Source organism: Chrysemys picta, chromosome 25 (assembly GCF_011386835.1).
Source record: "Chrysemys picta bellii isolate R12L10 chromosome 25, ASM1138683v2, whole genome shotgun sequence".
Classification (NCBI taxonomy): domain Eukaryota; kingdom Metazoa; phylum Chordata; order Testudines; family Emydidae; genus Chrysemys; species Chrysemys picta.
In genome coordinates this window covers 3,047,342-3,071,512 of record NC_088815.1, presented here as the reverse complement: position 1 = coordinate 3,071,512, position 24,171 = coordinate 3,047,342, and the positions used below count along the sequence as shown (strand labels likewise).

Here is a 24,171-nt window from a genome sequence, read left to right as displayed (position 1 = left end):
AGCAGCTGCCCCTCCCCAGCCCAGCCACGGCCACCAGCAGCAGAGGGAACCTGGAGCTGCTCAGCGTTGGCAGAGGGTCCTCCGCAGTTCCCAGCCCCGCAGGGTGGCAGGGGGACCTCCCAGCCACTGGGCAATGGAGTCCCTGCAGCCCCCAGCTGCTGGGTGGGGGTCAGGGAAGACGCTGGACCCTCCCTCAGGGACAGGTCATGGCTTCTGTGGGCTTTTTTTATTGCCTGTGACCTGTCCATGACTTACTAAAAAAATTACCCATGACACAATTGTAGCTTTAGCCATAATTCCTTTTGGCGGGGGGGGAGGGGGGGAGGATTAGAGCTGTTTTTAGTAGCTGTAGTAGCAGCTAGAGGCCTCAACATAGATCAGAGGCCCATTGTGCTAGGTGCTGCATGTGTACAGAGTGAATGATAGTCCCTGCCTTAAAGCTGCCCTGTGCTGGTCTTAAGCTAAGAGCTTCTGTGTCTGGGTAACTTGAACCAGTTGAACTTTGGGTGTGAGTTAATTAAACCAGTGCAACTTTCTCAGAGGGACAAAATAAGGGGACTTGGCTAAGGTCACCCCAGCAGAGCAACAGCTGAGCTGGGCCAAGAAGCCAGGTGTCCTGACTTTCATTTCACTAGCTCTTTCTGCCTCGTGTAGGCTGTTACCCCAGAGTTATCAGGACTGGGTCATTTCCCTCCATTCTGGGTACAAATACCTGCATCTTGACAGGCTCATCAAGAGCCTGTGCTTTTCTGGACCTGCCTCTTACAGCCAAAATATGCATGCAGGCCCCCTAACCTCTCACTGAGACTACTGTAGCCGACAGACATTGCCCCATCCAGTCAATCGCTCTCCTGTTGATCCTTCACCCCTCCCCTACATCAAATTCAAACTGCTTCTGGCACACAAGTCCCTGCTTCCCACCTGTCCAGTCTTACTGTGGAGCCTCCAGCCTCCATTAATGATGCCCCATTTGTTTATTTTCACAGCCATGGGTGCAGGCTTCCCCTCAGCATAGCCTATGCAGAGAATATCAGGCCACTCCCCCTTATCTCACGTTCCTTTTCTACCACAATGTCCATAAAGAATGAGTTAGCCATGGCTCTGTCAGTGTATTTGTAATATAAAAACAAATCTCCCCTGGTTGTGCCCACAGCCAATGATCCTCTGCCTGATCTTGTTGCTGTGTCCCCCCCACCCTGTTTTGTCCCCCCCACCCTGTTTTGTGTCACTTAGAATCTTTTGTGGCCTTATGACACTTATCCTGCTTTGGGCACTTAAGGGGCCTGTGTGCTGGTTCTGGGTCCACTCTGATCCACAAAGCTCCCACCCCACACCGTAGGCATGTAACGTCACTTGGCACCCAAGTTTGCAGGGTAAAAGTCCCCTCAGGGCATGTGGGCTGCTGCCTGTTAGCTATCTGAATGCCTATCACTTGCCTAAGCAATTCACAAAGCTGGGGAAGACAGACATTTGTCCACCTGTCTTGTGGGCAGGGCTCTGGCTGGTAGGTGTGCTCAGAGACTGCCTATTGGATTTGGTCAAGTTCAAACTCTAGCAGTAGGAGGTGCTACCACATTATAACTGACCCAAGCACTTGCCTGGGGTGTGGGAGTCCCAGGTTCACTTCCTCCTGCTGGAAGAGGAGAAAGGCTTCAAAGAGATCTCTGTATGGTCCACTTTGGTCAATTTCATCATCACAGGATTTTTAAAATAAATTTAAAGATTTCAGATATTTAAATCTGAAATTTCACAGTTGTAACTGTAGGAGTCCTGACCCAAAGATTATTATAGTCAGGTTGTGGTATTGCCGCTCTTACTTCTGTGCTGCTGCTGGCGGCTGCGCTGTCTTCAGAGCTGGGCACCTGGAGAACGGTGGCTGCTGTCCAGGAGCCCAGCTCTGAAGGCAGCAGTGCAGAAGAGTGGCATGATATGGTATTGCCACCCTTCTGTGCTGCTGCTGGAGGGGTGCTGCCTTCGGAGCTGGGTACCTGGCCAGCAGCTGCTGCCACTCTCCAGTCATCTAGCTCTGAAGGCGGCACAGAAGTAAGGGTGGCAATACTACAACATCCCCCAGGGTCGAGGATGGACACACACACACAGTTTGAGAACTGCTGGTCTCCCCTGTGAACTCTATATAGCATAGGGTAAAAGTACACAAAAGATGAGATTTGACGGCTGTGAATTTGGTAGGGCCCTACTGATAGGTGCAGTGAGTGCACAAATACCAAAGAGATGATGCTAGCACTTGAGCTGGCCTCCAATATAACCATGTGGGCCTTAGTCTAACCAGCACATCAGGACAGAGCAAAGGGGCCAGGGATTGCAACTGAGAAATTAATTCATAGATTTTAAAGTCCAACGTGAACATTTTTGCTAGGCTGACCTGCCTAACACAGCTGAATATTTCACCCAGTGATTCCTGCATCCAGCCCACACCTTCTGGAATGCTGAATGGGGGAAGGCAGGCAGAATTGCTTCGGCCAACGCATGATAAACTTGGAAGAAATCGGGTGAAACAACAAACTGTGGTAGCCAGCTCAGGTCGCCTTGTTCTGTAAAGTTCAGGTTCTGGACACCTCAATTGGAGGCGGCCTTAAATGGTTAAGGGGAGGCTGATGGCACCTTGACTTGATTTTAAAATAGATTTAACTTTACATTTTATTTATATTTTAAAAAATAAACAATATTAAAATATTAGCAGAGACACCAGGCAAACGCATTCTAATGGGTGGTACATACAAAGCGAGTGTAAGCAGCTGGGTTTCAGTACTAGAAAGTTGCTGGGAGCATCCCACATCGATTTCACTGTATAGCAGACACAGGCCTGCTGCAACAAGCAGGGAGCCTCAGCCCAGATCCTTAAAGGGATTTAGGCACCTAACTTCCACTGAAATCAATAGGGATTAGACGCAGAAATACCTCCGAGGCTCTGGGCTTTTGCCCATCAGAAGAGCAGTTCTCAGATGCTATAAACTTGGCTCAGACAAAGTCTGATTGGGATAAACAATAACAACTGGTCTGGGAGAGCCAGGCTAGAACTGCTGGCTCTATACCAGTAGTCCCCAAACTGTGGATCGTGCTCCTCTATGGGGGCATGGAGAAATGGCCAGGGGCTGCGACGGCACCCTGCTCTGCCCCACTCTCAGCCCATGGTCCCCACCTCCAGCCACCACTTGGCTCCCGGCTGGGGTGGGGGGAATGTGGACACATTCCATTACTGGTAAGTGGGAGGGAGAGAGGAAAAGTTTTGGGACCACTGCTCTATACTGATAGCATGGAAGCAGTCAGTGATAACAAACCCAGCTGTAAGCTCTCAAATGCTCCAGCATGGTTGTCCACTAACCCAAGGGCGTGTATGTGTGTCCTGGCCCAGCCTTTGCTGTTCTGAGCTCACACACCTGCTATGTGACGGGAAGGTTTTTCACAGAGCTGCTGGACAGCATTGCTGTACACGAGAGAAGGCGATCACTTTTTCAAACCCCCTTACATTTTTCATGACCAAATATTCCGATTTTTATAGCTGGCGGGAGGCCCCTCCCAGAGTTAGTGAAACCTCACAGTGCAGTTGCTAGTACCATGCCCTGTAAGTGGAGTATGTTCGGCCATGCAGTACGTTTGACAGGTTTTGCGTCCTTCGAGAAGAGCCGAGTGAAAAATTGGGCTGAAAAGGGGCTAAGGATCAGATCCTCAAATGAATTTAGGTGCCTAACTCCCATATAAGCCTAAGTGAGCAGGCCCTCTTGGAATCGGGGATACCAGTCCATCCCATGCACAAGGGGCATTGGGAAGCCATGGACTATGATGTGTTGGATTGTGAGTGGAAAGGTGCAGTGCTGGTGTGAGGCCCACACAGTGTCTCCTGTGCGGAGATCAAGGGAAAGGAGTGGGTCTCTCCACCTGCTTTTCAGACTGCTTCCGGAGGGCATCACCAAAGCTCCAGGCGAGAGCTTCTCAATGATTTCCAGCGGCTGGGTCCAGCTCCTGCCCCAGTGAAGGAGGTGGCAGGTCTCTAGGAGTGCCAGCCCTTTGCTCCCCCAGCTACTGGAAACTGGCGGGGTCACTTCCACTGTAGCCGAGCAGCAGAACCTAAAGCCCAGTTGTGACGTGGCCCAGGAAAGCCCTGCTCTGGTTTAGATATTTGCTGTTACATTCCATGGGTGTGTCGCCCCCCCCCCCTGCATTCATCCTCATGGACCTATAATCTTAGCTCTTCCCCTCCCCGCACGAGCTCGGCTGCCCTGGCAGCTGCTACTTCCACTTTTCGCTCACTTATGTAACCTTCCCAGCTGCCCCTGGCTCCTCCCCACTGGCAGGGCCGGGTGGCAGGGCGGGTAAGGGGCAAAAACTGCCAGATTCTTTAAAAGGGGGGGGGGGGAGTTCTAAAGGGAATTTCCCTGCCTCCCTCCCCCACCCCATTGGAGAAGGGGGCCGGCCCCAAGTGGGAGAAGGCAGTACCAGCTGTGGGAACTCCAGAAAAGCCCCAGCTGCCCAGTCTGAGTGGATTCCTGGGTATGGGGCTACCCCACTCTGGCCCACTCTGGTATTCTAGCCCCCTCCTGACCCCGTGCACTACAGCCAACAAGAGCTAGCTCCTGCCACGCTGATTAAACTAGTAATTTAATTTTCCATTGAAACTTTTTAAACTAAAATATATTTTTTCATTAAAAGTGCAGGTTCTCCTACAGAAATGTCAGATTTTTTTGTTGAAAAACTGAATGCCTGAAAACCAAAGTATTTTGATTTGGAAATACTGCCATGTGCCTCATGGGAGGTGTAGTTCAGGTACTTCATGTCCCCATTATCCTCTGTGGGCCTGCCTCACCAGATGGACTACATCTCCCATGATGCACTCTGGCCATGGACTTCGCCAAGAGAGGAGGCTGGTGCATCATGGGAGATGTAGTCCAACAAGGGAGCACAGCCTATGTGCTGAGGCACAACTCCAGGAAGAGGTAGCATGATATCTTGCAGGAATTGAGCGCCAGGTGCAGCCAGAACACAGGGCAGTGATCAGTACCACAGCCACCACCCAGACCCAGAGTTATGTTTCAAATGCTAAATAAAATCCTTTCTATAAAACAGCATCCGTTTCATAAAGTAGCAGAACAACACGCGGTACCAGAAGTGGCCGGAGGGAAGAGCACTTTCTGGAGAACATTTAAAGGCAGCATGTTAAGGAAAGAGGGATTGTTTCAAGCAGCCTTACATCAGAGGAGCTCCCCCCTCTCCCTGCTCCATAAACCCACCTTCTCTGCAACACAGGCAAAAAAAAAAAAAAAAAAAAAAAAAAGAAAGGCTAGCATAAAGCCACCACTGGAACTCAGGTTAATGGGGAACATAGAGGAATCCTGGCCGAGGTTTAAACATTGTTTGTTCTATACGTGATGGCAATAGATGCAGACTCCTTGAGTGGAAGCCCAGAAAGCAGCCTCATTGCTAACTGCAGCTGGAAGGGAAGCTCTAGATCTTGTTAACAGCTTCTAGCTGTCCCCTGAGGACAGGGAAGATTTTGATAAGGTCTTAGCACAATTTCAGACTCATCACATTCCTAGAAAGACGGAAACTTAATTTTTTCCCCACACATAAGTGCAAAAGGAAAACAAAGGCATTGAGGATTACGTCACAGACTTCAAGCATAAGAGCCAGTCTTGCATCTTTGGGCCCCTAAGAGATTCCTTGATTAGAGATAGGCTGCAATGATCTACAGCTACAGGAATGTCTACTGAGAGACTGACTTAACTTTGGAGAAAGCCATAAACACCTGCAAAGCAACAGAATAGGCAAAATACAGGCTTTAACAAAGAGGGTACCAGGGACATGGTGCAGGAAGTCACTGCATAGCAGGACAAGGAGACGCACACAAAAAAAGTGATAAACGGACACCAATCAATATAAGAAAGGGCAAAAAAAAATAATTCCGTGGAAGAGCCATTCCAAACAAATGTATGGGACGTGTGGAACCAAACTTGTGTACAAACAATGCCCCGCATTTGGACAGAAGTGCAGTGTGTGTCTCAAGTACAACCATTTTGCTAACCAATGCAGCCAGCAGCAAACGGTGGATGCAATCCAGGAATATGGTGATAGCTCCAATGAGGAGGCAGTGTATGTTGATACCCTACAGCTGCTAGAAGACAAGAACTGGTTCATCGCTCGTAATAATAATGGCTCACAACTCATATAATGTAGATACAAGATTGACACCAATGTACAACCAGCACAATGGTGGTGAACTTTAAAATATAAGACCCCACTGACGAAACAGGTAAACATCCAGACAGCTCATGATGGACTCCTGTGGTGGGCTGATGCTGGCTCATTCTCACATGCAAGAAAGAAAAGACTAAGTACACCTTTCTTCCTATATTGGGCCTGGAATCAGGTCAACAGTTGGGACTAATACACAAGCTGATTAATACAGGACACAACTTGTCGCAAGGCACCAAAACTTTAGTAGATACAGATGTGTTCAAAGGCTTGGGAAAATTGACAGTCATGCATAAAATAACTTTGAAGAAGGATGCAAACCCTGTTATACATACAGCCTGGAAGGTACCTGTGGCCCTGAGAGGCAGACTCCAGCAAGGACTGCCATGTCTCTAAGCCATGGAAGTAATAGAAAGTGCTGAGGAACCCACAGACTGGTGATAGTACAAAAGAAATCTGGATCTTTGCGCTTGTCTCTCAAACCCAAGGAATTAAACACTAACATAACACGAGAGCATTATCACATACTGACCAAGATGAACTCTTGGGAGAGATGGCGGGTGCCAACATTTTCACCATTCTAGATCTCTTAGAGCTCACGATTGTGTGCAGTACTTGTAACACTCCTTTTGGCAGATACTGCTTCCAGTGTCAACCTTTCGGAATTTGCTCTGTACCTGGAGTATTCCATAGAACAGGGGTGGGCAAAGTTTTTGGCCTGAGGGCCACATTAAGGTTGCAAAACTGTATGGAGGGCTGGGTAGGGAAGGCTGTGCCTCCCCAAACAGCATGGCCCCCGCCCTCTCCCACTTCCCGCCCCCCTCAGAACCCCTGACCCATCCAACCCACCCCTGCTCCTTGTCCCCTAACCGCCCCCTCCCAGGACCCCCCACCCCTAACTGCCCCTGGGGACCCCACCAAGCCCCCCAGGACCACACCCCTATCCAACCTCCCTGTTCCCTGACCCCTATCCATACCCCCACCCCCTGACAGGCCCTCTGGGACTCCCATACTTATCCAACCGCCCCCTCCCCCCAAACCTCCACCCTTTTCCAACCCCCCAGCCCCAGCCCCCTTATCATGCCGCTCAGAGCAGCATGTCTGGCAGCCGCGCCGCCCGCCCAGAGCCAGACACGCTGCCCTGCAGGAGTGCCAACCCCGCAGCCCAGAATGCTGCCCGCACGGAGGCATGGCTGCAGGGGAGGGTCCAGGGGCTGGCCTTCCCGGCCGGGAGCTCAAGGACAGGGCAGGGCCAGATGTGGCCCGCGGGCCATAGTTTGCCCACCTCTGCCATAGAACCATGCATGTTTACTGGATGGCACTGAAGGTGTCAAGGTTACATAATGATATTTTCACCTGGGGCACTACAGAACAGGAACACTGTGCACAGCTTGCCACTGTTCAGCAGCTTGCCAGGGACAAAGGATTGAAGTTGAACAAAGGAAATTGCCAGTTCATGAAGACAGAACTTCTCTGTACAGGGGAAATCTCGTCAGAAAGTGGTGTCAGGCCTGATCTAGGAAAAGCAGCCTTAGGATGCCAAACCCAAAGCAAACGAAAGACTTACAAAGGTTTATAGGTTTGGTGACTTGGCTGGGCAACTTCATAGATAACCCGGCTGATACAACAAAAAATACGAGAAAACTATGACTTAATGGTGTGGAATGGAAGTGGACTAGAGTGCATGAAAATGAATACAGCAAACTTGGATATAGAGACATGCAAAAGAAGGGCATGGGAAGCACTCGATTGGCCAGGCATGAATGACGACATCACTGATATGGTAAATACCTGTGCCACATGCCAAACCCATAGGCCAGCCATATCCAAAGAATTATTGTTACATATAGATGTGTCAGCTGGTGTTCGGGACACAGTGGGAGCAGATACCTTTACCCTACTGGACAGAGACTATGTGGCTATATTAGATGCATACTCAAACTACCCAGAGGTAGAAATACTGATGGATGCCACATCCTACCCGGTCCTACTGAAACACAAAGCGACTTTTGCCAGATTCGGGATTTCACAAGTAGTGAGGACTGACAATGGACCTCAACTTGTGAGCAGAGACTTCAAGCCTTGTGCAGATGCATATGATTTGAATATACGACTTCTAAATACCTGCAGGATAATGGGCTTGAAAATGGGGCATGACATTTCAGAGTGTTTAGAATGTGGTAAGTCACCTGTAGAGCTTGTGCTAGGATGTCAGGTACGAAATCAACTTCCTCAGCCTAAGATCAAACAGGGTGCAGCTAAAAAACAGAGGCACAAACAGGTACAGAAGGAACGAGAAAGATGAAGGCATAAAAATGTGCTATTATGACAAAACCGCGGTGCACCCGAGGGAACTACGCCCTGGAGAATCTGTTAACATTTGGAATAATGGTTCGGGGGAGATAAGACTGAGGTGATTTGTCCGGTTGCTCCAAGATCACACGAGATCAAAACAAGGATTTTTGTTGAGACAGAGCCATAAGCATCTCTTACTGGTACTGGTGATAAACGTCCCAGATGAGCTACCTCCACATACAGTGCAGAACTTCACAGTAAAACCACCCACACACCAAACTAGGAACATCCTGATAGCAACACTGACACATACCAAAGTGATATCTACACTACAAGGGATGTGGACCTATCAGACACAAGCTCATTGGATACCCGGGTCGGTTATCTGGGAAACACACCGCCGTGACCACAGGAAACTGATGCTGTTCCAAGACTCCCAGCGGAGGTGAGAACACATTACGACACAATGGTCAAAAAACCCGAAAAGACTCATTGAAAGCTACTGAGCAGCAGCAGAATCACATCTCACCGTTGTATGAACAATGAGGGTATTGTTTTATTTGTAGTTTGTTTGTTTTTTAAAAAAAGGAAAGATGTGTGGAGTATGCTAATGAAGTTATGCATATGCATGACAAGGGCACAAACCCAGGAAGTGGCAGACAGACATCTTGCAGGAACTGGGAGCAAGGCAGAGCCAGGGTGCAGGGCAGTGACCAGCAGCAGTTGTTATGTTTCAAAGGTTGGTACGACAGAGTGTACGTGTCAGAGAGCAGCGGAACAATACCGCCCGGAGAGGAGACTGGGACCTGAGCAACTACAGCTGCAGCTGCATTTCCCAATCAAACGGTTGATTTTTGGCCTTTTGTTTTGTTTTCAGCCTCAGGTATTTTGGTATTCAAATTTCCACTGAAAAATTAAAATGTTCTGTGGAAAATTTAGATGCAGATGATTTTTTCCTATTTTTGCTGAAAATTTCCATGATGAAACCCAAGTTTTCTACCAGCTCTAGGTCTGATGTTATAAACAGTGCTCATGGCGGCCCCGGGTAGGGGACTTGCCCGGTTTAGCTAGACGAGCATCAAGGTGGGGAGAAGAGAGGAAATGCTGGAAGTGACCCTCTGTTTCACTCTACAGCAGCCCCCGTGACACAGATTAGTGCAAGTTGCTTCCCTTCAGCGGAGATTGGGTTAATTAGGCTGAGAACAGATGCGTGTCACACTTGACAGGAATATAAACACATGGGACCTTAGGGGATGGTACAACATATGGACTGGGCTCGAGTTCTTGGATGTGATGAGATATGGGGGAGTTTCCGTTTTCAGGACTATGAGGAGAGAGTGCCTGGAGAATCCAGCTGCCTGGGATGTGAAGGCTGCTCTAATGTTTCTTCATTAGGTTGCTAGAGCTCTTCAAGGCTATCGGTGGGGTCCCCTGCTGCAGAGAGAGAGAACGTCAGTCACTAAACTCTTCTAGGATGCAGAAACAACAGCCTCCTCCTCAGCCCCCCTGTGTGTGTGGGACCAAAGGGGAAACTCCTCTCGATCCAGCCCCCGATGCGCTGTTCAGCTAGGGCAGTGGGAGGACAGGCCCCAGCAGTTCAGTCTGGGGAGCATGCAAAGCCACGCCTGAGCTCTGCTCAGTGCCCAATTCCTTGTTGATGCCTTATGAGAATTTTTCATCTACATTCTGAGTCACCCCTTCTCTTGGGTGTAACCCAGATGGGCATCTCTGGGTGAGCCCCTGCGGAGAACGCCAATCACTGCAGAACAGCATGGATAGGGTTAAAAAAAAACTCTTCCAATTTCATCAGTTCAGCAGAGTGGCTCCTTACCCCTGGCCCAGGGACAGGACACAATTAAAAGTTTGATGCTGCTTCAGAGTCAACTAAGTGCAAAAAAAAGCATCTGAAAATATATCTGAGTGCATGAAATTACCTCTCCGCTTCCAAACGCAGAGAACTTCCTAATGGCTGAAGCTGTCTGCTTCAAACTTTCACCCAAAATATGCATCCCAGCTAGGAACCACCCTGAGAAATGCCAGCCTAGCTCTTAGTCTTCCTAGTGTGTCAGTGCTGCAGCGCTAGGACATATACTGACAATTCTGGAAGTTCGTCCAACTTTATAATACAATCAACGCCAAACAACAGAAAATCACGTACAGTTTAATAATTGTTTCAAATATAATAATGTAATTTACTTCCTAGATTCTGCTTTCCTACCATGTATTGTGATTTATATGCATTTGTATGCGTGTGTCATTGGGGCACTAGGTAAAGCTGATGTTCTGATTGAGAGCAATAATTCCTGAGTCTAGAGGCAAGATGGAAAAATAACAACTGCATTTCAGAAGAGCTGAGCACTAGAGAGGAACTTCTGGGATGTTCCTTAGAACTCCACCCCCTCGTCTCTCCACCACCAGGTGGGTTGAGTGACAGCTCACTAAGCCAATGAAACACCAAGTGGGAACTTAGCACAAACTCTCATTGAGGTGGGTGGCACATAGTTCTGAGGCCATTCAGAAAGATGCCTTTTCCAAATTCCCCCTTTCCTGGGTGTCAGAAGCCAGTTTCACATACATTGTAGAGCAGATCACTTGACGGTTGCCCTGTTCTGTCAATTCCCTCTGAAGCACCTGGCCACTGTCGGAAGACAGGATACTGGGCTAGATGGACCTTTGGTCTGGCCCAGTATGGCCGTTCTTATGTTCTCATGAATAGTTCTCGCATATATGGAAAATCCCAGCTGTTTTGCCCCCTTAACAATTCCTAATATATTCAGTACAGATTATTCTCCCTCAGCCTGGGCAGGCCGGTCCCCACAGAGCCTACCCTGGAGCTCGGTCTTGCTCAAGGGTTAAACAATTCCAAGGCTGGGGCTTTCACCACTTCCCTTGGGAGACCTCGCCACTAGCCCTGATGGGAAAGGTTAGTTCCTATCCATCTTAACCTTGCCTTTGGGCAGGTCCATTGGATGACTTCTTGTTATTCCTCCCCGAGCCCCACCTGGCAAGATCCTTCCCTTTGATAAGCTGGCAGCAGAGAGTTCAATTCCTAAGAGATTTATTTGCAGTCAGTTCACCCTGCTGTTGTCTCAGGTTTTCATAAGCCTCCAGGCTTGGAGAGGGCCGATGCTCGGACCTGTGCTAACCCCCTGGCCTATCACCCAGTGAGAGTTCAGCAGCCAATTGCATTTAAAAGCCAGCTCGGGAAATGTCCGGACAGTGCTTTCAGCAGGTCCCGGTGAGCACGGTGACCTGTTTCCTGCACAGTACTTTGGACGGTCTGGATGGGGCCAAAGCTGTCATGATTTCCACTGGGGGAGCCTTCGGTTACTTACGGGTGACTGTGCCTTGGAGTTGTTGAGGTGGGCGTACATCAATACTGCAATGTTGTTGTGACCGGCCTCCAGGGCGATGGCCACGGCATTGTTCCCATCCTAGGGAAGAAAAGGAAAAGGGTTCCTCAGAGAGCTCCTAGCAGGAGACTTGGTGTGACCATTTAAGTAACACAATACTGAACGTTCGGCGCTTCCAACCCCTTGGAACAGGCAGCAAACCACAAGGCCAACAGCCAGGGCCTGATAGGCTGGGCAAGTTACTGAACTTCTCTGCCAGGTAAAGGTCCGGGGCTGGAATAAAGGATGGTGTGATGACATAGGAGACAGGTTCTAAATGGGAACTGGCATGGCTTTTAAAAAGCAGGGCCTGCCAGACCCACCTCCCCTCTTGCTTTTGGACTGGCCATGGAGTGCAGGTGTGACAGGGCCTGGTGAAACCTGCACAGCAATGCTTTCATTCTGCCGTTGGCCCTCTAGTTGTGGGCTGTTTCTTTGAACGGGTTGGTGTTTCCATGTGTTTCCATGGGGCAGTTCTCTGGCCCGTATTGTACAAATCAGACTGTGGGCCCTTCTGGCCTTGCAGTCTCGGAATGTCTGGGGCACAGCTGTTCTTTACAATACCTGGTTTCACTTGCAAACAAGGGCATGCACTGTGCACTAGTCCCTGTTAGGCAGGCAGGCAGCAGAAACACCACCCGAGGCTGTAGATGATCAATCGGATGCTGTGTACGGTGACTAGTCCAAGTGGACGGTTTGTCAGCTCCTGACAGGCTGAGGTTTGTTCACATAAAGGGGTTAGTCAAACAATCACTGAGCACAAATACACTGGGAAAAATCAAACTCTGTTTGTGGATAATTTGCAGGCCAACAAAAGGTGAAAATCCCCAGGCAGGAGTGATTCACCCAGCTCTGTCATACAGGGAACTGGTGAGGTGGCAGCACATCGGCATATGCAGCACAATGCAGCAGGGGTGAGAACCCAGCACTACGGTCCCTGGGGGTGAGTGGGGCAGGCAGTGACTTACGTTATCCACAATGGAGACGTCACAAGCTGGCTGGGCCAGGAGCAGCCTCACGGTCTCCAGTCGCCCGTGCTCGCAGGCGCACATCAGGGCTGTGGAGCCCTCCTCATCCTGCAGGTTGACGTCGGCTCCGCAGGCCAGCACGGCTTCAACCATCTCCTGCCTGCCATGGCTGACGGCCAGCATCAGTGCCGTCTGGCCAGCCTGCAAGCGAGAGGAGAGGTGAGGGGAGCTGCATGCAGGCGAACATGGAGAAGAGACATGGCACGGTCCCCTCCAGCTGGGAGAGGGGATATTAGTAACAGCTGGATGCTCTCCTAGACAGACAAGTGCCCAGGACCCACAGACTCATACTAGGCCAGAGGGGGTCACGACTGCAGGGAGAGGACAGCGGCTACTCAGCCATGGCTCGTGTGCCCCACAGGGGGAGGAGGGATTCTCTCCACTTCCGCTGGGTCTTCTCCCCCGAGGACCTGCTCGGCTTTGCCCATCCCTCAAGTCTGCTGGCTACCCTCTTCGCCCCCAGACCTGGTTCCCAAGGGGTCCCAGGCACCGAAAAGGGGCAGCTTCACACAGAAGGCAAATCTAAATAAGGAACATGCTTGGTCCTGCCAGCGACAGAGCACTGAGCACAAGCAGGATCCAGCCAGCAGCTGCTGACGGCGACAAGTACTATTTGGGAACCTTTCGGAGACTCTAGAGTAGGCTGGCTCGGCTCGTGTTCCCGGCCCCATGTGGGGAGCCGCCTGCAGCCAGCCTGTCCCACCCAGAGCTCACTGGGGGTAAAACAAAGCTTGTTTTGGTCCAAAGCAGGAGTAGCTGCCGAAGCTTAGGGCAACCAATCAGGGGACAGACACGAGCCCTGTCACTCAGGTGAGCCGGCCCACCTGCTCACAAGCTGTTCTTTCCAACAGTCGAGGACAGAGGCGCAGCCTGGGAGCTCAGCAGGGCTGAATCTGGGGGTTTGGAGTAGAGGTGACAGCTGCAGGGAGCAGCCCTGCTAGCACTGACCTGGCTCGCCTTGGCATTGACGTTTCCCATGCTGAAAAGTCTCCTGACAACGTTCATGTCATCTTCGTGCTCCACCGACGCCAGAGCTGCCAGCATGAGGGCTGTGTAGCCGGCTTTATTCTGATGGTCAACGTTGCAAACCCCTGCAGAAAGAGAAGTGGGCCAGAGCAAACCCCAGCAGGCCAGAACGCTCAGCAGCAAAACTGCCCTCGGTTCTGCTTCCAAGAGCTTGTCTCAAGTCAAGGAGCTGCTGGTGCTGAGCTACGGCGCGCGGGGACGTCTGGATTCGGGGTGGCCATGCTCATTGTGCGGTGGATGCAGAGCACCTCTTGCGCTGGCACTGCTAGGCCAAGGCACAGTCACCAGACCGTCTGGCCCCCACCCTTCTCAGGCGCGGGGTCAGACCCACTCGCCGTGGGATGCTCTGCAGTGTGGAAAGGCCTTGTTCCCTTGATGTTGCCATATGGTACATGTTTGCTGGGCAGCCCCCGCCTCCACAGCTGCGGTCCTGCGGGGAACCCCTTGCTGGCTTCCTGGGGCTGCAAAGGAGGTTTGACATGCTCTGTGCAGCATGGAGCCTTGAGCAGCTCCATGCAGGACTGGAGGATCTGCCGCTGCATGGAATCTCCTGTTCTGTTCCCCACCCTGCCAGGGGTGGGCCACATCAGGGCCCGCGGAAGCTATTTCAGCTACCTGGGCTCATGACAAATGCCTAATGACTGCACACAGTGTTCTGCACAGGGACTCATTTTCACATGCCCCTGCAATGGCCACTGCCTGGGCTGCGTCTTGCTCTCTGAACGCAGGCGGCACCTTGAACTGCAGGTGGGGCATGAATGAGGGCAGCGAGCTCAGGCCCCTTGTCACAGCACAGACACCAAGACCCCGTCTATGTGTTTGTCACTGCACCCGCCCTGTGGTGCCCATGGGCAGCACTTCTGCATCAGATTCTACCACTACCAGAATCTGCTGGCAGAGGAACTGGGGACCCTGGAATGGATGCTGAGGGCAGGAAAATGCTTGTGTAGTAGGTTCATTTTCAGGCCTAATTCACTTGACATGTCTGTAACCCCAGGGCATGGGCCAGTGATGCGTTCTACACCTGGAGCACAGGCTAGTTTCTTGGGCTAGAGCCTGGCCGCTAGGGGGCGCTAGGAGAGGGAGGCAGACTGGCTCCTGTCGGGAGGAGGCGGTGGGTCAGGGCTCCCGGGTGAGTGTGTTTCATGGGAGAGCTCGGGGATCAAGGTCTCTGCTTCCGTCTCCTAGTGCAGAACCCTCAGCTGAGCCATCCCCACTTCCGGGCTGGACAGGGTTACATCGCACCCAGGGGTAAGCAGAAGGCACTTTGTGCTACTAACCTGTGTCCAGGAGCAGCTGCACGATCTGGAAGTTGGAGTGTGAGACGCTGTAGTGGAGAGCTGTGTTACCGTTCCCATCCGAGAGATTGACCACGTGGGCCAGCATCCCCGGAGAGACCTCCGCGAAGGCCAGGAGGTGGCTGGCGACCAGCTCTGGGACAGAGGACTTCTGGCTGGACACTCGGAACCACTCCTGGAGAAGGATGCTGCTGCTGGCCAGCTGGGGAAGGAGAAGCGCAGGCCTCAAGCTGGGAAATGCTGATCTCCAAGGGAACATGCTCATCGGCCAAAGCCGTTGCTGCTCTCAACACTTCCTCTGCTAAGTTTCACCCTAACACGAAGCCCGGGGAGCCTGAGTTCCCACGAGCAGCCACACCATCCCCAGCCAATCCTCCCATTGCCACAAATACAGAGCAGTGCAATTCCCTCCACCTCCCCCCTCGATAACATGGCACGGATCCGAGCTGCACCAAGGCTCTGGATGACAGGCCAGTGCCGAACCCTCTGGACTGAAGCCTTACACATGGCGCTTGGCATTCCCTGGGCGGGGAGTGGACACGGACAGGAAGCCCCAGGAGGGAAGGCACAGGTGTCTGGAGACATGGGTAGCAGGCAGCAGCTGGCTCTGTGCCGGCTCTCAGGGCTTTCTCAGCATGCCGAGGGGATTGTGTGTGCAGGGTAAGAGCAGCCCTGGATAAGTCCCCTGGGGTTCTGGGGATGCAGGGAGCACGGGCTGTTCGGCCTCCAATCTCTTCAGGTCTGTGATGCCTGGAATGTCAGGCTGAGCCCAGCCGGGAGGAAGGGTTAGTGACTCAGACCATGACTCCACGGTGATCGTCTCATCTGACCTCCTGCACGACACAGGCCAGAGACCTGCCCAGAACAATTCCTTCTGCACTAGAGCAAAATACCCCACCCCCACCTCCCCAACGGGGCGCTCCAGGGTGAGCAGAGTGTCCAGCGTGTGGCATGCAGGGGAAGGACTAGTCTTCCATTGTCCTGGCTCACACTCCTTTTCCTTGCGCTCAGTGTGGCGGATTACGGGCTCTAGCCGTGGGGCCAGGCAGGGCTGGTGTACAAGGGGTTGCAGAGGAATTTGTGGATCCAGTCTCTGATGAGCTAACGGAAGCCTCTTTGGGGAGAATACCCCCAACTGCTGGTCTCCATCCCACCTAGGGCAAGCCCAGCTGTTTCACTTCTCGGCACCCCCTCCTACTCACCACCTCTTTGCTCTTCACGGCACTGGGATGGCTGAGGTGGTGCTTCACAATCATGCAGGCCTCTCTCATCCTTGGGCTCAGTTCAAACCTGTGAAAAGCAGTGGTGGGACGGAGCTGTCTGCAGTGTTACCCCAGAGAAGTAGGTGGCCTGCAGAACAGCAGGGGCAGGCCTCGAGCGGGCGCAGCTGCCGGCTAACAACCTGATCCCAGAGTTCCTGACGGGCATGTGCAGAAACATCACGCCAGCTTCTAGCCACGCCTCAGGCACGCCGGCACAGCCAGGAGCAGCTTTTAAATCTCTGGCAGGACAGGCTGGGGGGAGGGGGGTTGCAGCAACTAAGTTAGTTGCTCATTAAAGCACAAAATGGGGGGGGGGGATTCATCAGCAATAGAGTTAAAGGATTGTTAGGAGAAAAGAAAACGATCCACGTGCTGCTTCCATGCATGAGTGGAGACAGCCCTGAACCCTCCCTCGGTACGCCCTGGCACTACCTAGCAGAGACATCTGTGGCTCCCCTTGTCAGCGGATCTCAGCACCTCACAAACATTCACAGATTCATCTGCTTCTCCCCATTTTGAAGACAGGAAACCGAGGCACAGACAGGAGGGTCCCTGGCTCCCCCAGGGAGCATAGAACGGAGCGAGGCATTGAACCAAAACGTCTGAGTCTAAGGCAAGTGCCAGAGCCACAAGATTATCCTTCCTCTTCTGCAGTAGGGACGCTCTTACCACTCAGGTGTTGGGCATGGGATTCTGACGCATCAGACATTGGTAACAGCCAGAGACTGGATCCCAGAGTAAAGGCACGAATATCTGATCTGGTGCAGCAGGGAGGGTCAGGCTAAAGGGGTCAAAGGGCCGATCTGGATTCCTGCCTTCCCAGGGAGCTGCCCTGGAAAAAGCCCCCATTATTTCCATCATTCAGAATCCCATTTGTGTTCTGCACGGGCCCAAAGGTTCCCGGACTGCAGCACTCAGGGAGCGTGCGTTTCAATCTCTGCTTCCCAGGAGCTCCCAGAGAAATGATTACAGGCCCTAGCAAGCAGCAACATTGGAATGGAGGGACTGCCCAGCTGGGTTAGACCAAAGCTCCATCTAGTTCAGTGTCCCGTCTCCAACACTGGCCAGTCTCAGATGCAAAAACCCCACAGTGGGCAATTATGGTATAACATGGGCACAGCAGAAATTTCTTCCTAACCCAGGGGTTGGCAACCTTTCAGAAGTGCTGTGCCGAGTCTTCATTTATTCACTCTGATTTAAGGTTTCGCGTGCCAGTCAGACATTTTAACGTTTTTAGAAGGTCTCTTTCTATAAGTCTAGAATATATAACTAAACTATTGTTGTATGTAAAGTAAATAAGGTTTTTAAAATGTTTAAGAAGCGTCATTTAAAATTAAATTAAAATGCAGAGCCCCCCCAGACCGGCGGCCAGGACCCGGGCAGTGTGAGTGCCACTGAAAATCAGCTCGCGTGCCGCCTTTGGCACGCATGCCATAGGTTGCCTACCCCGATTAGTGGTTGGCTGATGCCCACAGCATGGGGTTTTTTAACCATTCCAAGCTTTGTGGGTTTTTTAATCCTAGCCAATGTGGATGTTCTCATATAAATGTTGTACCTATTTTTTAATCCTGCTGGGCAATTGCCCTCAATTATATCCAGAGGCAGTGAATTCCACTGGCTAATCTTGTGTTGTAAAAAGGAAGTCTCCCTATTTCAGTTTTAAATTTTCTGTCTTGGAGGTGTCTTTGTTCTTGTTTCAGTGGTGCCCGATCCAGCTTTTCTGTACCATTCATTATTTCCTATACCCTTATGTTCCCTCTTATTTGTTTCCTGTCTAAATTACATGTATCATTGTACCTTGCCATTTATGAATGGTTTTCCAGTCATTCAGAAGGGCTGCACTGGGGAACACATGCTACCCCTTCTCAAAAGTACAGCAAGGCTCTCCTGGACACATGCTCCCCTGATTGCCCCTGGAGGCATTATGGCTTTTCTTGCTAGGAGCTTCAGTAAAGGGCAGTGCACTTCCTTCCTCTGGCCCTAGGAGCGGGTGACTGCACCTTTAGCAAGCTGGGTGCACCTGCAGATCGAAGGTGGCTTTCTTTGTGCATGCGTCATCACAGATTTCAAAATGGGCGGATTGCTAAATTGAAATCTGTTTTTTCCCCCAACAGAACAATGTCCCCAGAGTAGTTTGCACCCAGGCCTATTTTCAACCTTCCACTGTTTTAATGAAGCCCTGCTCAAAACACCAAGCAGGGAGAATTCCCCCCTGCCCCCCCCCCCTCATAACACAGATACAGAATTTTGCTCCAGTTTCCTGAAAGATTCACCTTCTAGCAGAGCCCAACCAGGACAGATGCCAGCCCCCAAGGGGGGATGTTCTACAAAGCTAGGAGCAGGTGGAAATGGGGGTAGAATGCAAACTGTTTAGCAACCTTAGCTTCACTGGTTGCCACTAGTGATGGCTCTAACAGCGTCTGCTGGCAGCGTCCAGCTGGGAGATGCTGGCTTGCCCGGGGGGGTGGGGCTAGGATGAGTTTGAATGGCCGATCTTTTTACTAACCAATTCAGCTGAGATTAGGGCCGGTCGGATTTTTTAAACTCAATTATTTTTCCTGTCAAAAAAATACAATTCAAATGTTTCACCAAATGGGTCCAATTGTGGCCACAAAGAGTTGGGAACGAGATGAACATTGTAGCTCTGTTTTGTCTTGTTCACTGGGGGAGGGAAGGAAGTGTCTATGGCAAAATTAGAACGAAATCGTTTCCTTGGACATTTTTGCAGAAATAAAATTGGCTTTTTCGGCCAGGAGAGGGAGACGGCAGCTGGAACTGCTCCTGGCCTGAGACGTTTCTGTGGAAGGGGCTCTAGACAACTCCTCCTCCCTCCCCATTGGCTCCAGGGGGTTTGGGGCTGGAGTGCTCTCATATAACTGGGCCTTTCTGACTAATTCCAGCCCTGGGGAGACTACCCTGCACTTACTTCTCCTTCACCTCGGTGGGGTCCAATGCTGGTGCACTCTCTGTCCCCTGCTCCCCGTTTCTCTTCCTCTGCTCTGTGCCCGGCTCAGGAACCTCCACGCTGCTCGCAGTCTCACCCACGTTCGCACCGATCTCCTCGTCCCAGGTGTTTGCATCATCCTCCGCGTCGCTGTCAGAGCTGGTGGGTGAAATCTTCTCAGAGGAGCTGTCTTCACTGTCCTCCTCCTCCTCCTCACTGGACGTGCTCTCGTACCTGCCGGGAGAAAGAGCAGGGTCAGGGCACTGCAGTGAGATCTGCCACCTTCTCCCATGATGCCCGTACTGTGCAGAGGGAGAGCTGGGGTGATGCTGCTCCCTGCCCCCAACACACACATTGCATGTTGCAATCATGGCAGCTTCTTGCCCTGCTGTGGGACTAGGATGCAGCCAGGTTTACAGAGATCTGCGAGTGCTGGAGCTTGTGCCCTGGCAAGAGATGGAATGAAGGGCACATACTCCCCATTCAGCACGCCCACGAACTGCAGGCTCTTCCTCCCGCCCTCGGCCTCGCTCTTCGGAAACCCGTCTCGCTTCTTCATGATCGACTTCAGTGCACCTGAGGAAACAGATGGGAAGTCACATGGTGGAAAGCTCTGCCTCTGGCATAGACACAGGGCCAGGGTCTCACTCCACCCACCCCAAGTTCCTGGAAAGGAGGCTGGGTGGGGCGGGAGGCTGTCCAGGAGAGGCTGGGGTGGGAGCGCTGGGGGTGAGAACAGGCTGTTCCTGTCCAGAGCCTGCTGGGCTGGGGGATTCTCCGCTTGTCGCTCCGTCTCCCGCCCCGAAGGCCTGGAATTTGTTCTACCTTCGTCTCACTAGAGAGCAACAAAGCACAGGGGAATCTGCTGCTCTGTCCATCTGGACACCCCGAGCTTCAGCAGAGCCACAAGCCCAGGCAGTGTCCTGCATGTGCCGAGGAAGGCAGCTCCAACCCACAGCACTCGGGGCTCTAATTCGCAATGGCTGCCCAGGTGTGGGAGCTCCTAGCCATGCCCAGGTCTTGTCCCCCCAAACACAAGCGCACAATCCCTGCCCTCTTACCCCTCCCCCAACCCCCCCCAACACAATGGCTCCACCTGTCCTGCTCCACACAAACACTGCGCTCCCCCTCCCCCAGCCTGAAGATCCTCAGTCACCCCACAAACCTCTGGGCTAATTCACTGGGGGACTGGAAGCATGTGGTTACCAGAATCGCTGTCACATGACCTATGATGAGGTCATCTGCCCAGGTGCCTGATCAACACAGCCTCCTCTCAGGTTGGAAGTCTCCTCTCACTGACACTGCTGAGTAGCTCCATTGAAGTTAATGGGATGGTGTCAAACCGGTGTGAGTGAGTGGAGAACCAGGATCCTGGGGGGTCAGGCTCCAGCTAACTGCTTGAAAAGAAATGCAAATGGGCGTATTCCGCCAGGGCCTGACAGATGCGAGACTTGTCAGCATGCAGCAGATGCTGGCGTAAGTGACTCACCAGCCCCAGGACTCAGAGGAGCGTTACTGTCCTTCTCCAGAGGCCTTTCCGGCGTTGCACTCGCACACTCGTGCACCCCTTTCCTGGAGTCCTGGGGAATTAAACGTGACCCTTGCTCCACTTCCACCGTCCCTGTCCCTCCCTGAGGCATGGCTGTCTTAGTGCCACTGGCGACGCCAGACTCAGCAACGTCCACCTGGTTTCCACCTTCTCCGGCTCCATTGGGGGTTTGTTTAGACTTATCACCAGCCACACCTTGATCTGTTTCTTCCATTGCTGCATCGATTCCTGCCTCTATATCAGCTTGGGTGTCCTTCTCTTCATACAGGGCTGGTGAATCTGGACCTACAGCAACTTCTCTACTTTCCAAATTGCAGTTGACTCCAATGCACAACATCTCTGGCGAGCAATCCACACCCTTATCGATCATTTCCAAGTGGCTGCCCACCCCCTGGCTCTGCATTGGTACCGCAGCCTCTGCCTGTGCTTCTACCATCTGAGGCTTGGCCATTATTTCCTTATCTATCAAAGTTCTTGGCCTTCTGGAACAAACCTCTACTCTTAACTCCTCAAGCTCCTTAGTCGCGTCCTTCAAGTGGCCTTCCATCATGGCGATGACCTCTCTCTGGTGGCCAATCGTGTGCTGCAGCAGCTCCATTTCCTTCTCTGCTTCCGTCGGAAGCCCTAACAAGGACTCCACAACCCACACTGCAGCGTCCTTGGTCTCAGTCTCTTGGCCAACGGCAATCTCATGGCATGGCTTCTGAGATCGGTAGTAGAACACGGCCTCATTCATGTTCACCCCCTCGCCCACACCTACAGACTTACACGCTTTCTCCATGGCCTTTGCAGGGCGGGCAGCCGCCTTGCTGGCTCGCACGTTCCTGTCTGAAGCAGACAGTTTCTCAGTGAGTCTCCTTAACTCTGTGATTTTACTTGCTCGAGCCTTCACCGACTCCAATTCCCTTTCCAGTTCCGCGGGAGCCTCCTGGCTTGCCCTGGCAACCTCTGCACCGAGAGACCTGGGCGGAAAGCTGAAAACAGAAGCCTCGCTCGTTTCGGGCAGGGGTTGCTCCTGCAAACCCGCCATCAGCTTCTCCTTCTCCCGCTTCAGTTTGCAGATTTTCATTTCTAGGACTGGGATCGTCTTAACTTGTTCCTCCAGCTCTTTGAGTTGCTTGAGGGCAGCAGCCATCTGCTCCCGCACATGCTGCAGATGCGCTGGGCTGATGTTGGTGGCCGGGGTGCTCCTTCCGGAATTCAAAGGGCTCATTCTCATAGAGCCCGTCAGAGACGGGCCAGGTGTGGCTTGGCTGTCCCCATTTCCATTCAAAGGGACAGCAGAGGAGGAGCGGGTCTGGTGAAAAGAAGCGGTACTGGAGACAGAGATCCATGTTTTGGAGGGACTGCTGGGTGGCCCAGTCATCTGGGCATCTCCACTACTCAGCAAATGGAGCTGTTCTAGCTCCAGCCTCCTACTTGTCTCTTGCAGGGTTTTCTCCACCCGGGGATTTCGCATGAGGGATTTGGGGGCAGGAGGTGGGAGGAGATTTATAACTGGAGTTGGAGACACAGGGTTGGAAGCCTGTTTGCTCAGGGGCTCTCTCATTTCTGAGGACCCAGACTGCGTTCTGATGCGTGGAGATAACAGGAGCACGTTCCTTCCATCCTCGCTGGCCGTGGATGCCAGAGACTCGGTGGAGGTCCATCCACTGGCGTGGCCGCTGGGGCTTCTCAGGGAACTGGGCTGCTGCTTGGGCCCTTTCGCTTTCCGGTGCTTCGGCACCTTCTTGAGAGTTTGGCCACTCTCAATGTCATCGACATATTTCAGAAAATCGAGGTCTAGCAGGAAGCCATAGGGGGTTTCCACAGAGTAGGAGCTCTTCTCCCCATCGTCCTGATCTCTGTACAAGAAGGGGCCACCTAAATCTGCCAGGAAAGCCAAAAGGAAACCATTGGTACAGTAAAGAAAAACCTAAGTTCGTCAAACCCATCTCCTGTCCCTGTCTCCAGAGGTGCTGGAAGTAGGAGTGTGGGGGGTGCGGTAGCACCCCCTTGCTTGAAGCGGTTTCCATCATATACTGAGTTTACAGTTTGGTTCAGCTCTCAGCACCCCTGCCTGTCTCCATGTTCTCAGCTTTTCCTGCTGGATGCAGGGCAAGTGTTAGATGCCACAGAAAGTTCACGTAGGTGCCCAGACTGGACAAAAAGGCCTGGGGCTTTCTCACCTGGCAGAAGATGGGAAGCAGGGGTCTGGAATAACCCCATGTGCCCTCTGCTCTGAGCACCACTTGGAGCCTTTGGGGAAGCCTGGACCCATGTGAGTGTCACACCCAAATTTGAGGGTGAGGATTAATTCAGGGTCTTTAAGAGGGAGGTGAAGCAGCATGGTCAGTCCATGGACAGAGGATGCTAAACTGGGGCATGTTCAGCAGGGACAGGGCCATGAGACAAAGTGACCTAGGGCCTGATCCAATGTCCATTGAGGGCAGCGGTGGCAATAGTCTTTGGATCAGGCCCAGAGAGAGGTTAGGAGTCTGCGCTTCATGAAAAGGCCTTCACTCTGGTGTTAAAGTAGAGGGGAGCAGCGGGGTGGGGGTGGAGGGCTGGGCGGGGGAAGGGGGAGGTGCCCAGCTCCCCATCCCTGCCTGGTGCAGCTGCCACTCAATTCAGGTGTATGGCTGAGCCCCAGAGCATCTGAAGGAAACCCTCCGTCATTAGTACGAATGGACCGACAGCGAGAGTGTCTGAGCCCTGGGATCCCCTCTCCACTTGACTCAGGTGTGTGACCCTCCCACTGGATTAGCTCTGAATCCTCACTAGAATCCTGCTAGAGCTGGTTGGGAATTTTCTGTCACAGTGATTTTCTGACACAAAATGCAGTTTCCACAAAGTCAACATTTTCAGTAGGAAAATCTTGATTTTACCAAAAATTTTCAATTTTCCATCAGTGATAAATCAAAATAAAATATTCCACTTTGTCTGCGTTTGACCCAAATCAGAATATTTTATTTTGTTGAACTGACCCAAAACAGATCATTTCAAATCTGTTCAATAAAACATTAAACTACATTTCCCTGAAGCACAGGGCCTTGTAGGAATTGTAGTTCAGCCCTGCCCCCTGCGTTAGAATCATAGAATATCAGGGTTGGAAGGGACCTCAGGAGGTCATCTGCTCAAAGCAGGACCAACCCCAACTAAATCATCCCAGCCAGGGCTTGGTCAAGCCT

General features: G+C 52.0%; 1 protein-coding gene across 9 annotated transcripts in view; it reads right to left on the bottom strand.

Moving 5' to 3' along the window:
* Positions 1 to 9,036: 9,036 nt before the first annotated feature.
* The window catches only part of KANK3 (KN motif and ankyrin repeat domains 3), a 48,788-nt gene continuing 33,653 nt past the window's right edge, over positions 9,037 to 24,171 (bottom strand). For 2 of the 9 annotated variants that reach the window (XM_005283784.5, XM_065578282.1), the window contains exons 3-11: positions 20,942 to 22,870; positions 19,929 to 20,028; positions 19,435 to 19,686; positions 16,449 to 16,536; positions 15,229 to 15,448; positions 13,871 to 14,013; positions 12,863 to 13,063; positions 11,838 to 11,936; positions 9,037 to 9,936 (exon numbers count right to left, since the gene is read on the bottom strand). In XM_005283784.5, the coding sequence (XP_005283841.2) occupies positions 9,880 to 9,936; positions 11,838 to 11,936; positions 12,863 to 13,063; positions 13,871 to 14,013; positions 15,229 to 15,448; positions 16,449 to 16,536; positions 19,435 to 19,686; positions 19,929 to 20,028; positions 20,942 to 22,870 (3,089 nt within the window). In that variant the 3' untranslated portion in view covers positions 9,037 to 9,879. The other 7 variants (XM_065578280.1, XM_065578281.1, XM_005283785.5 and 4 more) reach the window with 6 other exon arrangements.